This window comes from Falco biarmicus, chromosome 5 (assembly GCF_023638135.1).
Source record: "Falco biarmicus isolate bFalBia1 chromosome 5, bFalBia1.pri, whole genome shotgun sequence".
NCBI classification, from domain to species: domain Eukaryota; kingdom Metazoa; phylum Chordata; class Aves; order Falconiformes; family Falconidae; genus Falco; species Falco biarmicus.
In genome coordinates, this window is record NC_079292.1 from 69703686 (window position 1) to 69722483 (window position 18798).

At 42.7% G+C, this 18798-nt stretch overlaps 1 protein-coding gene across 18 annotated transcripts in view; it reads right to left on the reverse strand.

Annotated features, from left to right (window-relative positions):
- Positions 1–86: 86 nt before the first annotated feature.
- The window catches only part of MICAL3 (microtubule associated monooxygenase, calponin and LIM domain containing 3), a 161762-nt gene continuing 143050 nt past the window's right edge, over positions 87–18798 (reverse strand). For 13 of the 18 annotated variants that reach the window (XM_056338998.1, XM_056339001.1, XM_056339015.1 and 10 more), the window contains 5 exons: positions 18186–18236; positions 8530–8595; positions 6102–6201; positions 5081–5154; positions 87–4996 (listed from right to left, as the gene is read on the reverse strand). In XM_056338998.1, coding sequence (XP_056194973.1) covers positions 4812–4996; positions 5081–5154; positions 6102–6201; positions 8530–8595; positions 18186–18236 — 476 coding nt within the window. In that variant the 3' untranslated portion in view covers positions 87–4811. The remainder of the gene's footprint in view (positions 4997–5080; positions 5155–6101; positions 6202–8529; positions 8596–18185; positions 18237–18798) is intronic. The other 5 variants (XM_056339007.1, XM_056339004.1, XM_056339017.1 and 2 more) reach the window with 3 other exon arrangements.

An 18798-nucleotide genomic window follows, 5' to 3' on the forward strand; every position in this document is an offset into this window, starting at 1 on the left:
GATCGCTTTCCCTCAGCTCCAGCTTCCTCTTTAATCATCAGCCATGGGAGTGAATGCAAGGGAAACAAACGATAACTCCACCAACAAAAAGAAAAAATAATGACTTTATTTTTTTCTTTTTTTAGTTCAGTTGGCCATCTGAGGTGCTAAACTCAACACCAACAAAGCAGTTGTGCATAAAAACAAACAATAAAACACACCCAAACAGAAGAAAACAGGCTGGAACAGATTGGGGTTTTTTACAGGTCGGGTATACGCTTTTCTGTTAACACTCCATACATGCCAACTGTAAAAGCCTCGAACAATCTGAATATCAGAGTTCACTTCTGTACTAAAGGGAACATCCCTTCACCTGGATTAGACCACACACACACGCATGCACGCACAGATACAGAGTATTTAAATTACTGCAATGCCATCAGAACATGGCATTTTCCCCTTCACATCTGCTTTCAGCAACATCCTCATCTACCTGGCTACCCTGCCTATAGCAGTACTCCCCGCAATCCAAAAGCAGGAACTTCTGGAGAGCTTTTAATCTCTGTTATTTTGCAACGGTCGAGACCCAGCAACCTCTTTCTCTGTGAACTATGTACAGGCTGGTTTTTAGTATGCTTTAGAGTTCTCTTTATTGCAGATGGTGATGACTGAAATTCCCATAAAGCCATACTGTGGCTTTTCAGTTTGTATACAGGAGATTTTATAATGCAACACCTTTCTCATCCACTGGTGTGTGGTGTAAACACTTAATTGAAAACTCATTTGAAAAGAACGTTAACTAAACAAGGTGTAGCTGTGAACATTTTAGGAACAGCTGGAAAGAAAATGGAACTGCTGGCTGCTCTAGATCATGCAGTCTAGACCACTTATAATAATTAATAATGTTCAGGATTAGGATGTATAAAAATACTAAAAACCACCAGAGCGCACACAAATGTGGTGACTAGCTCTACGCAAGCACCGTGTTCTAAGAGAGGCCTAGGCATTGCACAAAACTCAGATTCTTGACTGTGGGGGTAACCCAAGGATCCACTGGTGTCTTTACATACAAACAAATATTTACATAAAATGCAGAGACTGATAGAGAAAAGGACTGACTTTTAAAACTTGCGGTTTGCTCTAAAGTATGTTCAGCAACGCAGTTTGTAACATGCCCTAGCGAGACCATGGGGCATTGGTTAACTGAAAGAAGGAATATGTATGGAAGTCGGAGCTGAAACATCTTGTCACCTCCGCACACATTAATTCTTTGAAGCTCAGGATTTTACAGCCATTTGTGAGTTCTAATGAAAACATGGTTAAAAGGAACAGAACACTTAAAAAAAAAAATTGTACTGTGAAAACAGCAGATTAGTTGTTTTTGACGGTCCTCACTCCCTCATCCCCATTTGCCTCCCGGGTGTTTCCAGGAGGTGGTCCCCCTCCCTTCCCTGCCGGGGACTGAAGGGCTCGCCTCATCCTCAGTGTGCCCGTTTCAAAACGAGCACAGGTTAGGTTCTAAGCTCGGCTCTCCTCCTACCTAGTGCAGCGAGGAAGCGGCCAGCCCCTGGTACGGACCGTGTCACATGGGGACAGGTGCCCTTGGTGCCCACTTCTTGGAAGCTGAGGGCCTTTTTGCTCCCCTCATACGCAAAATGGACACACGTCATTGAATGCACATGGCCAAGTCATGTGCTGCTACCCACCTGGGCAGCACAAAGAGCTAGAACATCCTACTTGGATTCTGATACAAATAAGGAATCTTGTGGTCACAAGAGCCTTCTTCAGCTTTAAAAATACAAAATTTGAATTAAAAATACTCAGATAGTAAAAAAACCCAGTATCTGATATGCAAGTCATATTCTTAAAGTGCAACTGAACAGCAAATACAAGTTGTGCCTTTTACAACCATTTTGATATAAAAAGGCCTTTTAACATTCCCTTTCGCATATCTTCAAATAATTTGCGTGTGCGATGTTAGCTCTTCATTTTCACTCTCACTGCTGGAGGCCTTCAGCATAACCCAAAGACTTCACGTTTAGAATACGTGGTTTTCCTGTGCAGTAGGGCATTACACCCTCAAGTGATACCACTCTTCGGCATAGCAAAGATTGGGCCAGCATCCCCCAGCATGAAAGGGAAAGTAGTAATCTGGTATTTCTTCTTCAGGATTTCTTTCTGTTCTACAGCTCACATTCAATGATATTTTGTGAAGTTTGATGTGGTCCGTATACCTAGCGCACTATAAAATGGACTGAGGCCGATTCTCTGCACAAGGCAGTTCAACACGATGTATCTAGCTTCCCCGTCTCCCCTCCTCCTCTCCAGCTTCCACTGGCCCCTCAAATGCAGACTGTGCAAACTGCTGTTGCCCGTTCAACTCGTGCAGCTGGCCCCCGCACTGGCAAACGGGGGGTTTCTGTTTGCCGGACATCCTGTTGGTAAGCCCTCGCCCTGCGAGGTTGGTGTAGCAGGTACCACTTGCTAACACGCGCAGTTATGAAGTAGCACTGCAGCTGCCTGTCGACTTGGTTTCGTGATCATCTGGATTTAAGTTGTAATGCCTTAGCAGGGGATAAAGGGGAAACACCCGAGGCGGAAAAAACATGTTTCCACAGTTCACCAGCACCACTCAGAGCCTCTGGGGACAGTCCTACCCACTCTTCCTCAGCCCAGGTATGCTCCCGAGCCAGAGGTGAATTCAAATCGTAGACCCTGGCTTACAGATAACCTCTTTGAAGAAGGTAGCAAGAAACCATGCTAACTTCTGTCCTGGGGCAAAAAAATTAAAGGATGCTCAGCCCTGCTTGGGTGATACGCTCCAACAGCGTAATTCAAGCTGAGAGTCAGTATGCTGTATGAGTATGCTTGGGAATGGGACGCATTCTCAAAGACATTGAGGAGGAGGCTTAGTACTTCTTTAACAAGAACACGGTCAGCATCCCAAGGGGGGAAAACCTCTTAACACATCCCATTAAGAATGGGATGCACACCCAATGCACAGTGCTATTTCAGCTCTGCCGGACAAGTTACGGACATAGTGTGTTCAGGGAATCCGTCAAACAGTGAATGGTGCTGAACCGCTCATGCATATCCTGCTCACTGGTTAACGTACAATTACAATGAGTACTCTCCTGGCTGAAAAGCAGCAGCTTCACTAGCTGAGCCAAAAGGAGCTTCTTCCAACAGATGCAGCAGGAAATGTGCTATTTTTGTTTTCATGGAAGTCCCTCTAGCTGTATCTCAGGAGTGTGAGGGTTCCCTCTTTCCACGAGAAAGAGAGACATGGGATATTTCTACCTCACAGTTTTGGCTTGCTTGTTATAAAACTGTAAAATTTAAATAAATTATAGGTTTATTAGTCCAACAGAGGGTATCTGGGATGCAGAAGAAAAGTATGCTAGGAACACAAATAGATTCTTACAACTTCGTGAGTGCTCAGAATTTTGCCATAAAGGAAAACTCCTCACGCAGGATGCATCCATGGGTAAGTAAAGGTTGCCCTTGCTGTGAAGCAGGGACTAATCTGCAGTAGTGTCTTTCTCTAACAGAGTCAGAACAATTCCTCCATAATCAAATATGTGTAACAATTGAATTATTAATAAGAACACTAATAAATAGCCACAGGTAACAATGTCCAGTAATTTAGAAGTGGAAGTTGTAGGATGCAGCAAGCACACACACCCATCACTTGACTTGTCCATTTTTTTCCTAAAGATACAAAAATGAATCTTCTTTCAAGTATTAAAAAAATAAGTTAATTGACATAAAAGGGTCAAAGTGACTGAGGGCCCAGTCAGGTCTTAAGCTTCGTTTCCAATGTGCAAAAACAAAATACAGAGGAAAAAAAATAAAACACTGAAAAGTCTTAATGGTGGTTCGGTCACTTCAGGGCTTCTCCTTTTTAGGGGCCTAACAGCCAGGGAATGCCACCTGGTAACACCCCCGCCCCAGCACACACTTACCACTGTCCCACAGTCAGTATTTTCCAGTGTCAAAACAGTCACAACAAAAACAGAACAAGGAAGCCCACCAGCCTCTGAGCCGTGGCCGTGAAGACTAAGGCCAGCAGAGCAGTAGCTGTCTCTCCAGTGTGTAGCAAAGCAGAGGGCATCTTCCCTCTCTCTTCTTCTCCCCTTTTTTCCTCACATGAAGATTTAGGAGGCTATGATAGGGAGAGTGTCCTCTGATGCCCACCTCTCTCTAAAAACCAGGAGGCAGAGAGTTCCATCACACATACTAATAGTATCTTCTCTGTCTCATATTTCTTCATATCCATGCATAATGATCAACTGCATGTTTCTTTGGTGGGGAGGAAGACTAAAGCAAAGAAGGTGTCGCCCTGGGCTTCTGGAGCTCTCTTGGACAGCTGACTCCACCATACAGGCTGCTACAGGCTTCTGTGGTTTTCCAGAGAGGGTTACCACTTCCCTCCTTTCTATTAGAACTGATGTAGTAAAACCGGGAAAGGAACGGACTGCCATAAATCCAGTTTAGTTAAGGGCACTTCTTCCCTTAACCTCCTTCCCCACACATGGATTACTCATCTCCCTCCTACCACACACGCACAAATATGGTCCATTGTATAGGACCTCAAGGAGACTCCACAGTCTCAACTCTTTATCTTCAACTTGGCTTGCAAACATGTAAAACTTAAGCTTCTGGAACGAACGCACTTATCAAAAGGCTTCCGAGTGCTTCAAACCAAATCCCTGCATGCCGTTGGACCCTTTGGAGGTTTCCCCTTCAACATCTTCCTATCCATGTAATTCTGGCGAACTCAGGGTAGGCCAACTGGACAACACAGACCAGCAGAGGTAAATGTGTTAAGCTCAGGACCAGTTCAAGCTAAAACCTTTGGAAAGCATAACTGCCTCCAGGTCCTTGTCTTCTTCTTTTTCTCGAAGCCGTTGCTCCTCAAGAAGAGCCACAAGAGAATCTCTCTGCTCCACTACTTCTAGCATCTCGTTCAGGATCCTCTTCTCCTCTGAGAGCTCCTCATCTGTCTTCAGATGATCTACAGAGATATCAAAAACTATCAGCATACACTAGGCTAGAAATACACACATACCATCTATGAAATGTTCCCTTTTGCTCTCACCTTCTACTGCCATCCTTTCCCGGAGTTCCTGCTGCAATCGACTCTGCCTGTCTTCCAGTTCTAGCTCCCGAGCACTGAAAGGGAAACATCAGAAATACAAGTTCCAGGTATATTAAAATACTCCACACAATGCTTCACATCTGTCTCAATTTCTGCTCCCCTTCTAGGTATCTGCTATGCATTTTACCGATCTGTTTTGGAACAACTCTTAAAACACCTAAAAGACACATTTTTTTAAAGATTTAAATGTACTTTCAGCATCTCTGATTCTTTGCCTTCAGCTAGGAAGTGCAATACAGGAAATTGAGCAGAGTATGGGTGGGATTAAATCTAAAACTGGTGAAGGAACAAACAAAACTGCAACACCTCTATGCATCTCCTGCCACTTCCTGCTCTAAAGACAAAGTTACTTAGCAACTAGGGACAGGTCAGGCCATTGCCTTTTCAGATGCCAACACAGACAACACCCTGGGGCTTTTCTGACACAGGCACTAAGACAATCAGCTTCCCTGCTGCCTGGGTCAGCTGACATTCTCAGAAATTCATTTCAGTGAATTTATAGCAAGGGGACTGAGAAAGCTCCCAATTTCATTAACATGGAAAAAGCCTTTAATCATCGGAGCCCAAACAAGAAGCACTGGGATCCCACTACCGGCAGAGAGAAGAGGGCTACGTGGCAAAGGTGACTCAATTTTTGGCTACACTTTGAAAGTGGACTCTACCAAACCCAGGAGTCACACATTATTTCTGCATAGCTCTAAAACACCTGCATAAACAAGACATGTTTTATCCAAGAACAGCTTGGAAAGGCCTCAGAACTTTAAACACACACCTATACTTCTGCACGTGCACAAATAATTGGCACTTTCGTTCCTTATTGCTATTATTCCTTCTTCTACCCCTCTTCCAAAATGTACTTAGATTCTCAGCCAAGAATCAGCTTAAGAGACTGCTGACCTCCCGGCATTATAGAGAAGACATTACTGACATCCTCCTTTTGAAGCTTTGCATGTTCACTCACAATATCATCAGCTCGGACTCGTAGCGAACCAAGGCATTCTTCTCCTGCACCAACTTGAACCACTCCTGCATCAGCTTGGGATCATCCTTCTTACCCATGCCTGCCAAAAAAGAAACCCGGTAAGTTTTAAGGTAACACCCTGCAATCTTTACAAGCTGCAAAAACACAATGGGGCAAAATGTGCAAAGAAAGCCAAGCAAGATGCTGCCAGAGCACTCCCAAGCCGGGTCCAATTCAGTTTGCCTACAGCACACAGAAGAGTGGAAGTCACCTCCAAAAGGATTCTCTTCTCTTTGGAGCCTGATTTTTGGTTGGTTTGGTTTTTTGCTTTCTGCTTTTCTTACAATTACTTGTTTCTTCCTCACTCTTACTCCAGAAAGCCCAGATTTCTGTATGTATTCACTCTTCCTTTCCTTAGAAGAGCTTTATAGATCTCATGCCAGCTACTTAAATGTATGCTCATCAGAAATGGATTCGATTGCCACTCCATGTGTTTTACCTTTATTTTCTTCAATTGCATGTCCTCAATCTTTTCTTTTACTGGCCAAAAGTAATGTCTTCTCTTTTTTTAATAGCTAAGTAATCTTTTTCTGACTGCTTCTCCTAGTCACGTATATCTATCCATCTTGAAGATCCCCTCTGCACAATGAACACACAAACTACTACTGTATTCCACATCAGCACTGGAAAGAAAAAAAACCCCCAGACACATTTGCTAATGCCAAAGCAGAATAAAAATACCTTGGGCCTTTGCCACCTAGTAAAGAACTCTTAGTTGGCATTTCATTTATTTTAAAACCAACTCCTAAAGTTACTCAGTAGTCCACTGATGAATCTCATATCTGTCAGGAATTATGCAGAATAAATTGCAGAATGCTGTTCCCAAAGCCAAATTATTATCTAATTATTCTATCAAGTGCAAAACTCCTAGTAATCTCCTGGTCTGGGCCACTGTTTCCACACTACGTGCTGCGGCTTATACCAGACACCACCAAGGACAGTAGCAATGCGCTTGCCTGTGTGGAAGTGGACGCAAGAGCAAGGCCTCAAATCAAACTCAACAGCATTTTCATGCTGCTGCACGCTATCATCTTGCACTGCATGTAAGTTAGACATCCTAAAGTAACTAACATCCCTGTCTGTGTTTGTTATTATGGACAGATACTAGCTACATCAAGAGTAAAACCTCTCAAATAGTCATTTTGATGCCAATGACAATCAAGCAGCAAGCTTACTACTCGAACTCTGGGAAACACTTCACAAACAGCATATTAATGGCTAGTTAATTCAGACCTGTGCCCTGCCTCCACCCTTAGGATCTCAGAGAAGTGCTGCACTGGAGCTAAACAAAGGAGAGCCTACAACTCCTACTGAACTCTAGCTTGGGCTGAGAATACCTGCCTTTGAAAAATCGTAATAGCAGACCCTTGGGGAATACCAGACCCGGTTGTACCACCCTAAGAGCCTCTGGCTCCGTGGACTTTACACCAGTGTATTGCTCAGTTCCAAGCATTCCTTTCTGAGCATCTCTGCACAATATGCCCATGTGGCGACAGGAGAGGGAGACTGTACATGCAGATGTCCAGTGCTGTGGCGCCATGAAAACACTGGGAAGTCTCCCCATCCTTTCCGATGCCAGGATGTATAGAAAACAAATGCCTCTAAGAAAAAGCCAAAAACACAACGCTACTGACCTATGAAATACGTAAGTATTTTTAAACAGCCAACGAGCAGAGGAATAATGGGAGGATTGGAGAGGGAGCACTGACAACTGATGTGAGGGAGCACCATGGAAAGCATAGTAAGTGGTTAGCAAAATTACACCATGAACACACATAAACAACCCCTTCCCCCATGCCTTGGCAATGGAAACTCTACAGCAAACTCCATTTGGGACAGTTAAAGAATGTACTCAGCAAGACAGATGAGGGAAAACTGGTCTAGCTTAAGGTTTGTTGGTTTTTAAAGTTCAAGGATGCTTTTGCAAACCAGTCCTTATAAAGACACAGTATTCCTTTAATCCATACATACTAATTGAAAGGTCATATTTAAGGAAGCAGACTGTCTTCCCTTACCCCATCTTCCAAACATCTTTCAGGAGGAATAGAGAAATTGAAGCCACCAAATGAAAACAAACTTTCTAGTGTGATGTTACTGCTCCCACTGCCGCTGTTCAACATCCCTCCCAGTCACTACACCTCACCTAGCACAGCTGGGACTAGCAAAAGGGATACTGTACCTTTAATTACTCAACACAGGCTCAGAGAAGTTGGTTACCAGGTTGCTACTGAGAAGGCTGGTTTAGGGACACAGCAAGAAAAGGGCTGGGGACAGGGATGGGGGCCTTGTGTTCACTAGCTGACTAGCACTGCTACGACAACCCAGCCGTGGCATCAAGGAGAACAGGGAGTGTGTGAGGTTACGTTACCTTCATGGGCACAGCAAGGGCAGAAGGAGAGAGGTCTACGACGTGGTGTCCCGGCATTGGGCTCAACTTCAATAGGACCAAACGAGGAAGAGGAAGAGGCAGGAGAGGAATAGGAAGTTGGAAGTGGAACGGAAAAGGAGGAAAGGGGTGAAATAAAAGACAAGCAAAGGACAAAAAGCATAAGAGTGAGAAAGAAAGGAAACACAAGAAGAAAAGAAAAGAAAAAAATACAAGAAATGGAGAAGCAGAAACAAGGGATACAGTCTACAGATGAATAATGTCCCTAATAAGCACAGATAATAGGTAAGAGGTAGACTGAGGTACTGATGAACTCTTACTGAGTTGTACAAATACCAGGCAGGAGGTTATTGTTACTCTATATGTCCTATCGTACATTTTTCAATCACATGGTCTTTAACTGAAAGGTTTGTGAACAAGATGTCAGGATGAGCAGAGATGAATATTTGACTCCTGCTAATAAATGTCAAATTTCAAGCAGGGTTACAAAAAGTCTTGCCTGCATGCATAAGACACCAGCTGTAAGCAGCCACCCTACCTTAAAGCTTTATCAGGACCATGCTCTTATTACCATGGCAGCATTCACTGATGGTAAAAGCGTCCATTTTAATGGAAAATAATTTCTTCAGAGAGGGAACATCACAGTGAGAATCTGATTAACATGGAACCAGCCTGCCAGGATCTGCTGTGTCAAGTATGGCGAGCACACATGTACTCAACTGGACTGTTGTGCTTAGAGGGGGAAAAAGGCTTTTACATGGATAAAAAAGTGATTTCCAGCAGGGTGTCTGGGGGCAGTGACTGACTGAGGGCTTTGCAGAGTTAAACCAATACGTTTAAAGTTCTCAGTTCTCCCTTGACATTCTGATTTCACAAAGCATTTTAAAGCTTACAAGTCCTCGTAGTATTGGTGACATACTGAATCTTTTTCATCTTTTCTGTCAGCCACTGAAGAACAAACATTCCTCATCTCTAAAATGGTTCACTGAGGATTTGCTTTTCAGTTGTACTTAACGTTATAGAGATAAACAGTAGGAAATAACCAGCATCATGAACAGTTACAGGAGAACATATGCACCAGGAAGGTGATGAGCCTGAAACATCAGAGCTAGCAAAATGGAACTCTTACTGCACTCAGTGCACAACTGCATATATAAAGAGGAGGCATTTCTTGTGTTGGGAAAAGGCATAAACTCGACAACAGTGATATGGTAAGAACAACGCTTGTTTTGGAGAAGTCAGCAGTTACGTGGTTCAGAGAAAGCTTTACAGAACTAGACTACTGGCGAACTGGGAAGGCTTTAGAAGGGACCATCACAGAACTAGACCAGCACACAGAGGACACACTGGAGCGAGGGGGAGAGCACATCAGCTTCAAAGCCTGTGACTAAGCAGCACAGCTTTCTCAGACAGGAAGAAACCTCTGTACTGGGAGCAGGAAGGGGCAACAGCAGGAGAAGTGCCACAGCTGGCCATATGACAGTTACAAATAAAGCATCATACCAACATTAGTTGACAGTACCAGAATCTGAGTTATAGTTGTTTTGAATTTTCCAACTTCTTCATTTATAATGAAAAAAATACTAGAGCTTTTTTTCTACGATTGCCATTTCCCAGATTGGGTTACAAAAGCAAACACAAACAAGAAAAAAATCCCAAACTGCAAAGGCACAGTGAAGAAGCTTCCACACAAAGCAGAACATTTAGTCTGTGATACTTACAATATTTTTTATTTCACATCCTATCTTATTAATTAATTTTTCTATATAAGCTTTAATACTCTAACTTGGTCTAACTGCTATTTTGTGGGAGTCAGGAGACAGACATTTAACTGTATGGAAAAATCCACTTCGGTTTTCCAAGGTTTGAGATTTCATTCAGAATTGTGGGGCTGGGGATGTTGATAACCCAAGCACAGCTATACTTACAAATTTCAAACCATGGACATACAGACTTGGTGAAGAACTTCCCGTTTGCCATATTTGATGTGAAAATAAATACCTGGTATATGAAAATGCCATTCACCTCATTGTGATATGGCCACAGACTAGTAACTTTTGTCATCAGTAAGCAAATGGTCTGACACTAGGAGAGGATACCATCTTTGGTCTCCGGTAGAAAGCCACAGGGCTTACAGAGCAGAAGACTGTAATACAGAGCTCACTCCACACAATTCTGTTTTCTGCCTTTGCTTTTAGTTGCCTTATTTTTTAACAGAAATATTATACTCCCACTCTTGTCTAAGGAAAATTTGTCCTTGAATCAAGTTACAAAGTCCATGGTAGCTGTAACAGTCCTGCTACTGGAACTGTTAACATTGTTTTTCAGTAAGACAATGAACATAACCTGTATTATTATGATCCTTTCCAACTACTCCAGATGTAAATTATAGCTGCATCAGTGAATACAGGTTATATGATCATTACAATTACTTTAGAAACAACTTCTGTCCAGACTAGGATGACTAGCAAGGCTTCAAAAAGTGCTCCTTAAGTACTGGAGGTCCTAAACAGCAAGGGCAGAGGAAAGTGCAACCCAAAAACTTACCTCCTGTGGTTCCCTAAAGCTGTGAAAATTATTATGCCCTAAAAAGTGCAATAATCTGAAGTTGCAAGTATTATAAAACACACCATGCAACAGAATTTTAAATATATTTTTTAAAATTTATCTAAGGTGCTAGTTACAAAAACTGCAGCCCCAGCCTTGCTAATGAAGAGTATCCATGCGTGGTATGTCTCTAAGCAGATTGAATAGGAACTTTCTAATTTTAAAACTATCTTATTTCCTGAAATGGGGAAAGATTTTTCACTGACAGTAACCAATCTTTAAGTTTCGTATGTTTCACTATCCCTCAGATGAACTCTTTCAAGAAAAGGAGTCTTAACTGTTTCAGAAACAGAAAACCAGAGGGGGGAAAAAAAGATTACTTGCTAAATGGAAAAAGCATTCCTTCCTCAGCCAGCTGACAATTTTAGACAGTGAATGTATCACCAGATCATTCACATGCCTATCAAGGTTAATTTTTAAGGAAATATAACTTCACAGCAAGAACTCTCACAGTGTACACATATGTTGAATGATAATCCTGGGAAAAGGCTGAGCTCCTTGTCCAGTACTACCAGAAGGGAGAACTCTACAACACCCTGGTCCACAATACATTGTTAAAAACTGTCTCATCTACGTTGCCCTCATCACTTGTCCAATTATATTATGGAAATCCTTACATGTCTCCTTATTTCTCCCAAAGACATTACTAATCCTACAGTAAATAGTATTATTATATTATTGCTTAGAGAAATCACCACCTCGTGGTCTCATCAAAATAAAAACATGATCGTCACTGCAAGACAGTTTCCCAGGCCAAGGAGTCGGGGCCAGATGGGAAAAACTCTTCTGTCAAAGAAATTTAAAAACACATAAACAACCCCCTTTCTGTTTAAGTCTCCCCCACCACCAAAAACCCCAGGCCAGGTCTGGCAACACAGGTCTTCATCCACAGCATGGAAACAGTGCTGCTGGAAAAGCAGTACAAGCTACCACCCACTGCCTCGCTGAAGCAGCTCATTTGGAAGGAGCTGAAGGGCCAGAGAAGAACCATTTCTGTGAGCATCCACTTCTTAGGTTCCCTCTGCGCTGTCAGCAAGAGTCTGAGGTGTGACTATAGCTTCTGGACAGAAAATTATCACTTCTTTTTCCCCAGAGAGGCAAACCCACCAACAGACTGTGTTAATCACAAACGTTTCCTTTTCAACGCCACAGGCCAACTTTTCGGAACACACGTAAAGCCTTCAAAGCGGAGGTCAGCAGCCCAAGCTGCTGGGAAGCAGAGGCGTTCAGGAGAGCACATGGGAAGATCGGTACAGAACCAGGAGCTGCAGCTCGCTGAGGAAAGGAGTGTGCCCCAGCTCCCAAGCACACTGAAGAACCTGGAGGGGTAGGAGCTTTACCCTGCAGATTAGCCACATCCCATCAATAAAGTGACCAGAATGATCTCACCTCTGTGAAAAACAAGCCTTTCTCAGATCTTTCTGAGAAATGTTTCATGTAGCCATGACAAGAAAGATCTTGTTTGTCATAGTACTCTTGAGAGATTGCTACAGTGGTGGAAACAAAGAGCCAGGCCAAGAATAAATACTATAGCTCCAAAGCCTCTTCAAAACAAGGGACAGAAATTGTGCAGTCACCAGGAAAATATACCTTCTTCTTCACTGTATCTTGTGTTCTTTGTTACACAAGCTACACTGGACTGTTGTCTGCTTTTCTACTTTTCATTTACCTATTGTTTAAAGAAAAATACTTTAGACTTGTTGTGTCTTTTTCTGCTATAGCTACATAACACTTCTTCACAATCTGAAGCACAGCAGTAAAAATGACCGATCAGGATGAAGAAAGCACAGCAGAAAGCCTGGGGTGGCAGACACCGTCATCCCCAAGCTACAGCTCACCTTGATCCCCTTCACTATTTGCCCGTGTCCTGTGTATGAGAGCTGTGATGATTTCTGAGAAGCGGTGAGCCGCTGCAAATCAAAATGACTTGAACACGTATACCACTGACCAAATGGGATTACATCCTTTTCAAGCTTTGCATCCGAAGACTTTGATTTCTATATTGCTGACTTAGCAGGGCAGTTTGGAAATCAGCAACACTGGGCAGGAAATCCATCTCTGAGGCTAATCTCAGCTCTCCTGAACCATTATGCTGGCACTTGACTCACAAGCTAAGAGCACAACACTCTAGAAACTCTTACTGCACTAACAAATTCCATCATTCATTGAGCAGGCAGGCAAAGAGCTCTAATTTTAAATCAGTGCTTAAAATAAGAATCAGTCCAAAAGAGATCAGTAAGACAAACTGACCATGGATCACAGGAAATATATTCTTTCTCACCTTTTAAAAAATCAGTTATTGTCAGAAACCTGAGTATTCAAAAATAAAACATTCCAACTATTTGGTGAAGCTGTTCAACAGCAGTATTGTAAAAGAGCAAGAATACAGAAAGCCACCTCTTGGAGAATAGCATCCACCCAGCTGCAGGATTATAAAGTTGAGGGCAAGGATTGTGACAAATATCCCATAATTACTCTGTGTCTGACTTCACAGTTTACTAAAACAATCACTAGAAGAAACCTGGGGAAAACTCATAGACCACTGAATTGTCATGCAAACCGAACCGCACCTTTATCTGTCCAGCAGAAGGGGGGTGGGGACAGAGGCAGGGAGGGGAAAGAAAACCAGGGGAAGCAATAGTTGGACCAGAACATACATATGAATGACTGCACAGAAATCTTCTGTTTCTACCAGACCTCAAGGCACTTCAAAATGCAGAATTAGCACAGTCCTGCACTAAGCCTGCCTCCCAAGACTGTTAGTTTTTGTGTGCAGTTGTGAGAGGTGTGCGGAAAGAAGCAGATAAATTGTAATTGCTCGCATCCATTACCTAACAAATACTTTAATTATACTTAAGTTCTGCTTTATCAAGTGGTGTTTCCTGCTCCAAATTTACAGCAAAGAAAACATGTTGCCAATTCACTTCAGTCTCAAAAGCAGCCACAGACTGCAAAAACAATGTTTATCTTACAACTCCACTCCTCTTCCAGAAGAGCTAGGTTTGCCAGTCACCAGAAATAGGACTGTTTCCACTTCAGTGCATCAGACTCCAGCCCTGCAGAGTTAGATCTGCAGGGCTTTAAAGGACATGGTCAGCTCAAGTATTTTAAAATAAGTATGTTAATTAAAAGTGAAGTTTTTAAACAACTTCTAACAGAGTAACTTAAAAACAAGTACAAGGTACAAAGGATTTAAAAAACCCCCACAACTGCACTTCCCCACCCCCCCACCCCCATTTACCTGATGTTCTTAAGACTCTTGTCAAGAAGGGAGAATGTTATGTCTGAAATCAGCACTATGAAACATACCAGCTCTCTTCCTTACATCCTTCTTGTCTGTCTCGGCATACTCAGCCAAGAGCAAAGCAACACAGGAGTGTGGGACTCTTTCCTCAATGATTCCCTGCTGGGTCTAAGGAAAAGGGAGCCACTCACTTGAACACAGAGGGAACACCCAAGGTGCTTCCACAGGCAGATGAGGAGCAGAGTCGGACAAAGAATCAGTGTGTAAGGAGGAACTGGGGCTGGAACTAATCAAGCAAGGAGACTAAGAATGCAAACTACTAAAGGTCAACAGACAGAGAGGATAGGGTAAAAGGGGTAGGAGGTGAAAGGAGAAGGCAGATTTGTGGAAAAGATATGACCTACAATTTTCCAGACAAGCCCAAAAATTTTGGGAGGCCAGAGGCAGGGTCTGAGACTGTGGGGCTCAAGTCAGTGGGAAGACCAGAGCAGGAGTGAAACACTAGGAACAGCTACTGGGGAGGAACAGGAGGTCCGAAGGGTAGAAGGCTAGGACTTCTTTGTCAAGAGAGTAGGATTAAAATGAAATGCCTGAGAAGCAGAAACTGGGACTGAGAATGAAAATGGATGTGGAGTAAGGAGCTTTGGATGGAAAAAGACAGGATTAGGACAAGGACTGTCTAGAAAGCGGGAATAAAAGGGACAAGGAGCGTGTATCCCCCAGACCACTGCATCCTTCCAGTGTCTGGCTCAGAATCCATGTTTTCAAGTCTCACCATTCCACAGCTGCCTGGCAAACATCTGTGAAATCCACTGATTGTGTCCCATTTCCTCTCCGTAAGGATCTATACAGAGGATGACAACCCAGCATTGCTATCCGTTATTCCATGAGGGCATGAGGCAGAGTTCTCTGCAGTGGGTCTAAAGGTTATAAAGCCGTTGATATATCAACGTAACACAAAATCTTAATTTCAGTTGACTTTAAAACCTTTGTAACGTCCTTTTAACGTAACTGCGTATACGATATACACACAGGGGTAATTACTCAGAGTTGAAATTTGACCATCTGTAGTGTGAAATGAAACATCTGCTTTACAGCAACGGTACATGACATTTTAGAACAGGAAGAGAGGATTATGGAATCTGGGCAGAGCCACGGGAGGAGTTAAGATAGCAATCTATAATCCTGCAAACTGGAACTTGACCAAGGATGTCAGAAGTTACCACTCCCTTGCAGAAGCTGTTGCGCAATCTGTAACAGCTATGAAATGCAACCCACATTAGTGTAAAGGAAATCCAGAATTAATGCCCTTAACATTCAAAAATTATTACCTACTCACAGGTAACTTTTCGAAGTATTTTACAATTTTGCTTATCATTCTACTGACAGCATGACTCTAGAGTCATGCCTATGCCTCAGAGACACAAGTTGCCAGTAGAATAATTAATTATGTAGTTATCCTAGCTGCTCATAGTGCAGGACCATGCAGCCACACACTCTAGGGATTTTAACGGCACTCCACCTAGATGCAGCGTTCTGCACAAACATGTTAATTCTGAAGCTGAGATCTAGATCTGCCACTGAATAGTGGCAAGTATCATCAAAGTCATGTATCCCTTCTGGCAAAAGTGTTCTGGCAGCCCCAAAAGCAAATACAAAGCAAATTACAGACGAAACAATACTATAAAGACACATACTCCAGGCAGGCTATACTGGCTCACTGCATTTAAAGGGATACTGCCCAATACAGTTTTTTAAAGTTTGTTTCAAAACAGGTATTTTTGAGATGAGCAGAAACTTGATATAGCTTTAAAACAGATCAACCATTTTTAAAAAACGTGAACGTTGTCTCTGTTTGAAGCCCAAGTGACTGAGTTACCATGTAAGTAAGACCAGCCTGTTACAGAAGATCAAAAATGACCACTCTGAGGTGACTGTCTGATTTCAGAGAAATGGAAAAAGCAAACATGCAAAAAAGATAAACAGTAAATTCAATTTTCAGTTAAGAATTTCTGCAACACAGTAATTGTTAAGTGACAGTGTCCCTTTAATTAAGTATTATTTTGCTTTTCTTAAAGCCACTATTAGTGATGGGATTTTGATGGGATTGCTGTCTCTAAAGAGGCATTAGGATGAGAAGCAGGAGGAGGGAAAAGGCATAGTGGAAATAGCATTGAACAGGGATAAGGGTCTGTTAAGTGTAATTCAGCATTAACCCTTTTACAGCTCCTACTCTATGCACATAATGAGTATGGGCCAGCCCTGACGGACATAACTAGAAAGAGGGTTTTGAAGCTTCTCTGCAAGATACTCCAGGAAAGAATGCCAGAGGGACTGAACAGTGAACGAAGCACAGGGCTAGTGGAGAACTACCACATCAAAATCAGCACAGGGGAACTGGGAAACAAATTAGGTTTACTAAGGAGAAAAGTCTTTTGAAGTTTGTACTTTGGTGGGTATTAACTCAAGTGGATGTTCTTCACGAAAAGCCTATCGTGCCAGGACAATTCCCAACAGACAGCTACAGGCAGATACTAACTATGTGGGACAGCCTCCCCCAGGAGGAGGAGAAAAAACGACAGTTAAAAGCCTGGGCAAGATTATGTTTGAAGGATCAAAGGCAAAACACAATGACAGCAGGGAAGACTTCTAGTAATGTGCCTTGAATCAGGCTTAGAATGTGTGGACTTTCACTCCGCAGAGCTGGACTGTAATGCACTCCCTCCACAAAAACACAGCTTAGATCAAGTAGCTTTATACTTTGAAAGACAAAAGAAATGAGACCCTCGTGACAAGGCAACCATGCAGAGTTTGCTTTCTCTTGGATTTGCTAACAGATGCGTTCATTTCACATGAATAGATTGCGGGTGATTAAAGTAGCCAAGGGAATTTTAATTTACAAGATGGGCAAATGCTAAACAAATGCCATTTGCAATCCAAAAGTTATTGACCTATAAGGGATTCAGGAAGTAACATTAATTAAAGAAATGAAGAATCACGGTACAGAGTGATGACCAGATTATAACTGCTAAGTAAAAAAAGAGCTAAGGTAGTATGTGTTTAGCACTAAATGGGATATTAAGAAAAATAACACAGCAAGAAGTTTATTAGCTGTGTAATGATACAAACTGGGCTGACTGGAAATTCAGGAACAGCAGATTCCACCAAAAATGACTGGAACTCATAGCAGTAGATTCTTTCCTAACCTTACAGTAAGACAAAACAAGAAAGAAGAAGTATCTGTCGTCATCTACAAGTGCTTCCATAGTCCCCTGAGGGAACGTTTTTGTTTTGTTAGATCATCAGCAAGCTCTGGCTTTTCTGGAATAAGCAATCAAGCCTCGGAAGGGCAACAGGGAGGCAATGACATGACTACTTCTTTACAGTAATGTCGGTTCTTGGGAGCAAGTCAGTTCTGCTGTCCCCTTCACATCAAAATATTTTCCTAAAGAGGATTTCAGTGGTAGAGCTGGACTTTGCAAAGAAGAAGCAAAAAACCAGAACGACCTTCCACTCCTAGCAGGGAAGGTGGCTAGAGTGAAAATAGTAAGTAAATTTTGAAATAATAAGCACTTGTGGAAAATAGAAGAGGGAGCCTCACACATGGTTTGTGGAGCATGCCAGGATCTCCTCTTCCTGAGCTGGAAAAGGGGTTCTGCTACAGCCAGTCATGTGCAAGGGCTGTTTCTTCTTGTTTGTGAGCCAAGGATAGGAGAAGTAGGTGAAGGGAGGGGTGGGGAGGAGTGTCAGCAGGGTTAGTGTCAGCAGGAGGTTCAGCCATACATACCACCCAGATGCAAGTCGATGAGGTCACTGTAATAAGACTCTCCCCAATAGTCTACAACAAGGAATTGGTGAAGACAGTTATTGAATCAGATACCCACCCTAGCCCCACACAATCAAAGCAACGTCTGAAAAAAAGACATAGACAGAAACAAAAACAAAAGGCAAACAAGAAACATGCAGCTACACACATAGGCGCGCGTGCACACACAGAGACACACATATATATAAATTATGTCTCTTTCTCTGTATATATACATATATGTAAAAACACACAAATATATCACAAACATATATATTGGGAAGATGAGGAGAAAGTTCCCAGCAGACAGGCAAGGACTTCCAAGGGGAAAAAAATAATCAAGAAGTCTACACAGAGACACTTCACCTATTTCAGTCTGCACCGGTACCTGACACTAATGTCTCTCCTGTTCTTGCTGAGAAAAGCAGAACTAATCTTGTTGCTGTCACACTGAGCAATATGTCAGAAGGAAACAGCGTAATTTCTTAGGTCAGCTGCAGGAAAGGTGCAAGGGTGATTCCTCGGGAGGCGAGTGAGTGGAGGATGCGTGTGCACAGCACATGGGTGGAAGGCACTGACGGCTGACACAAATGGC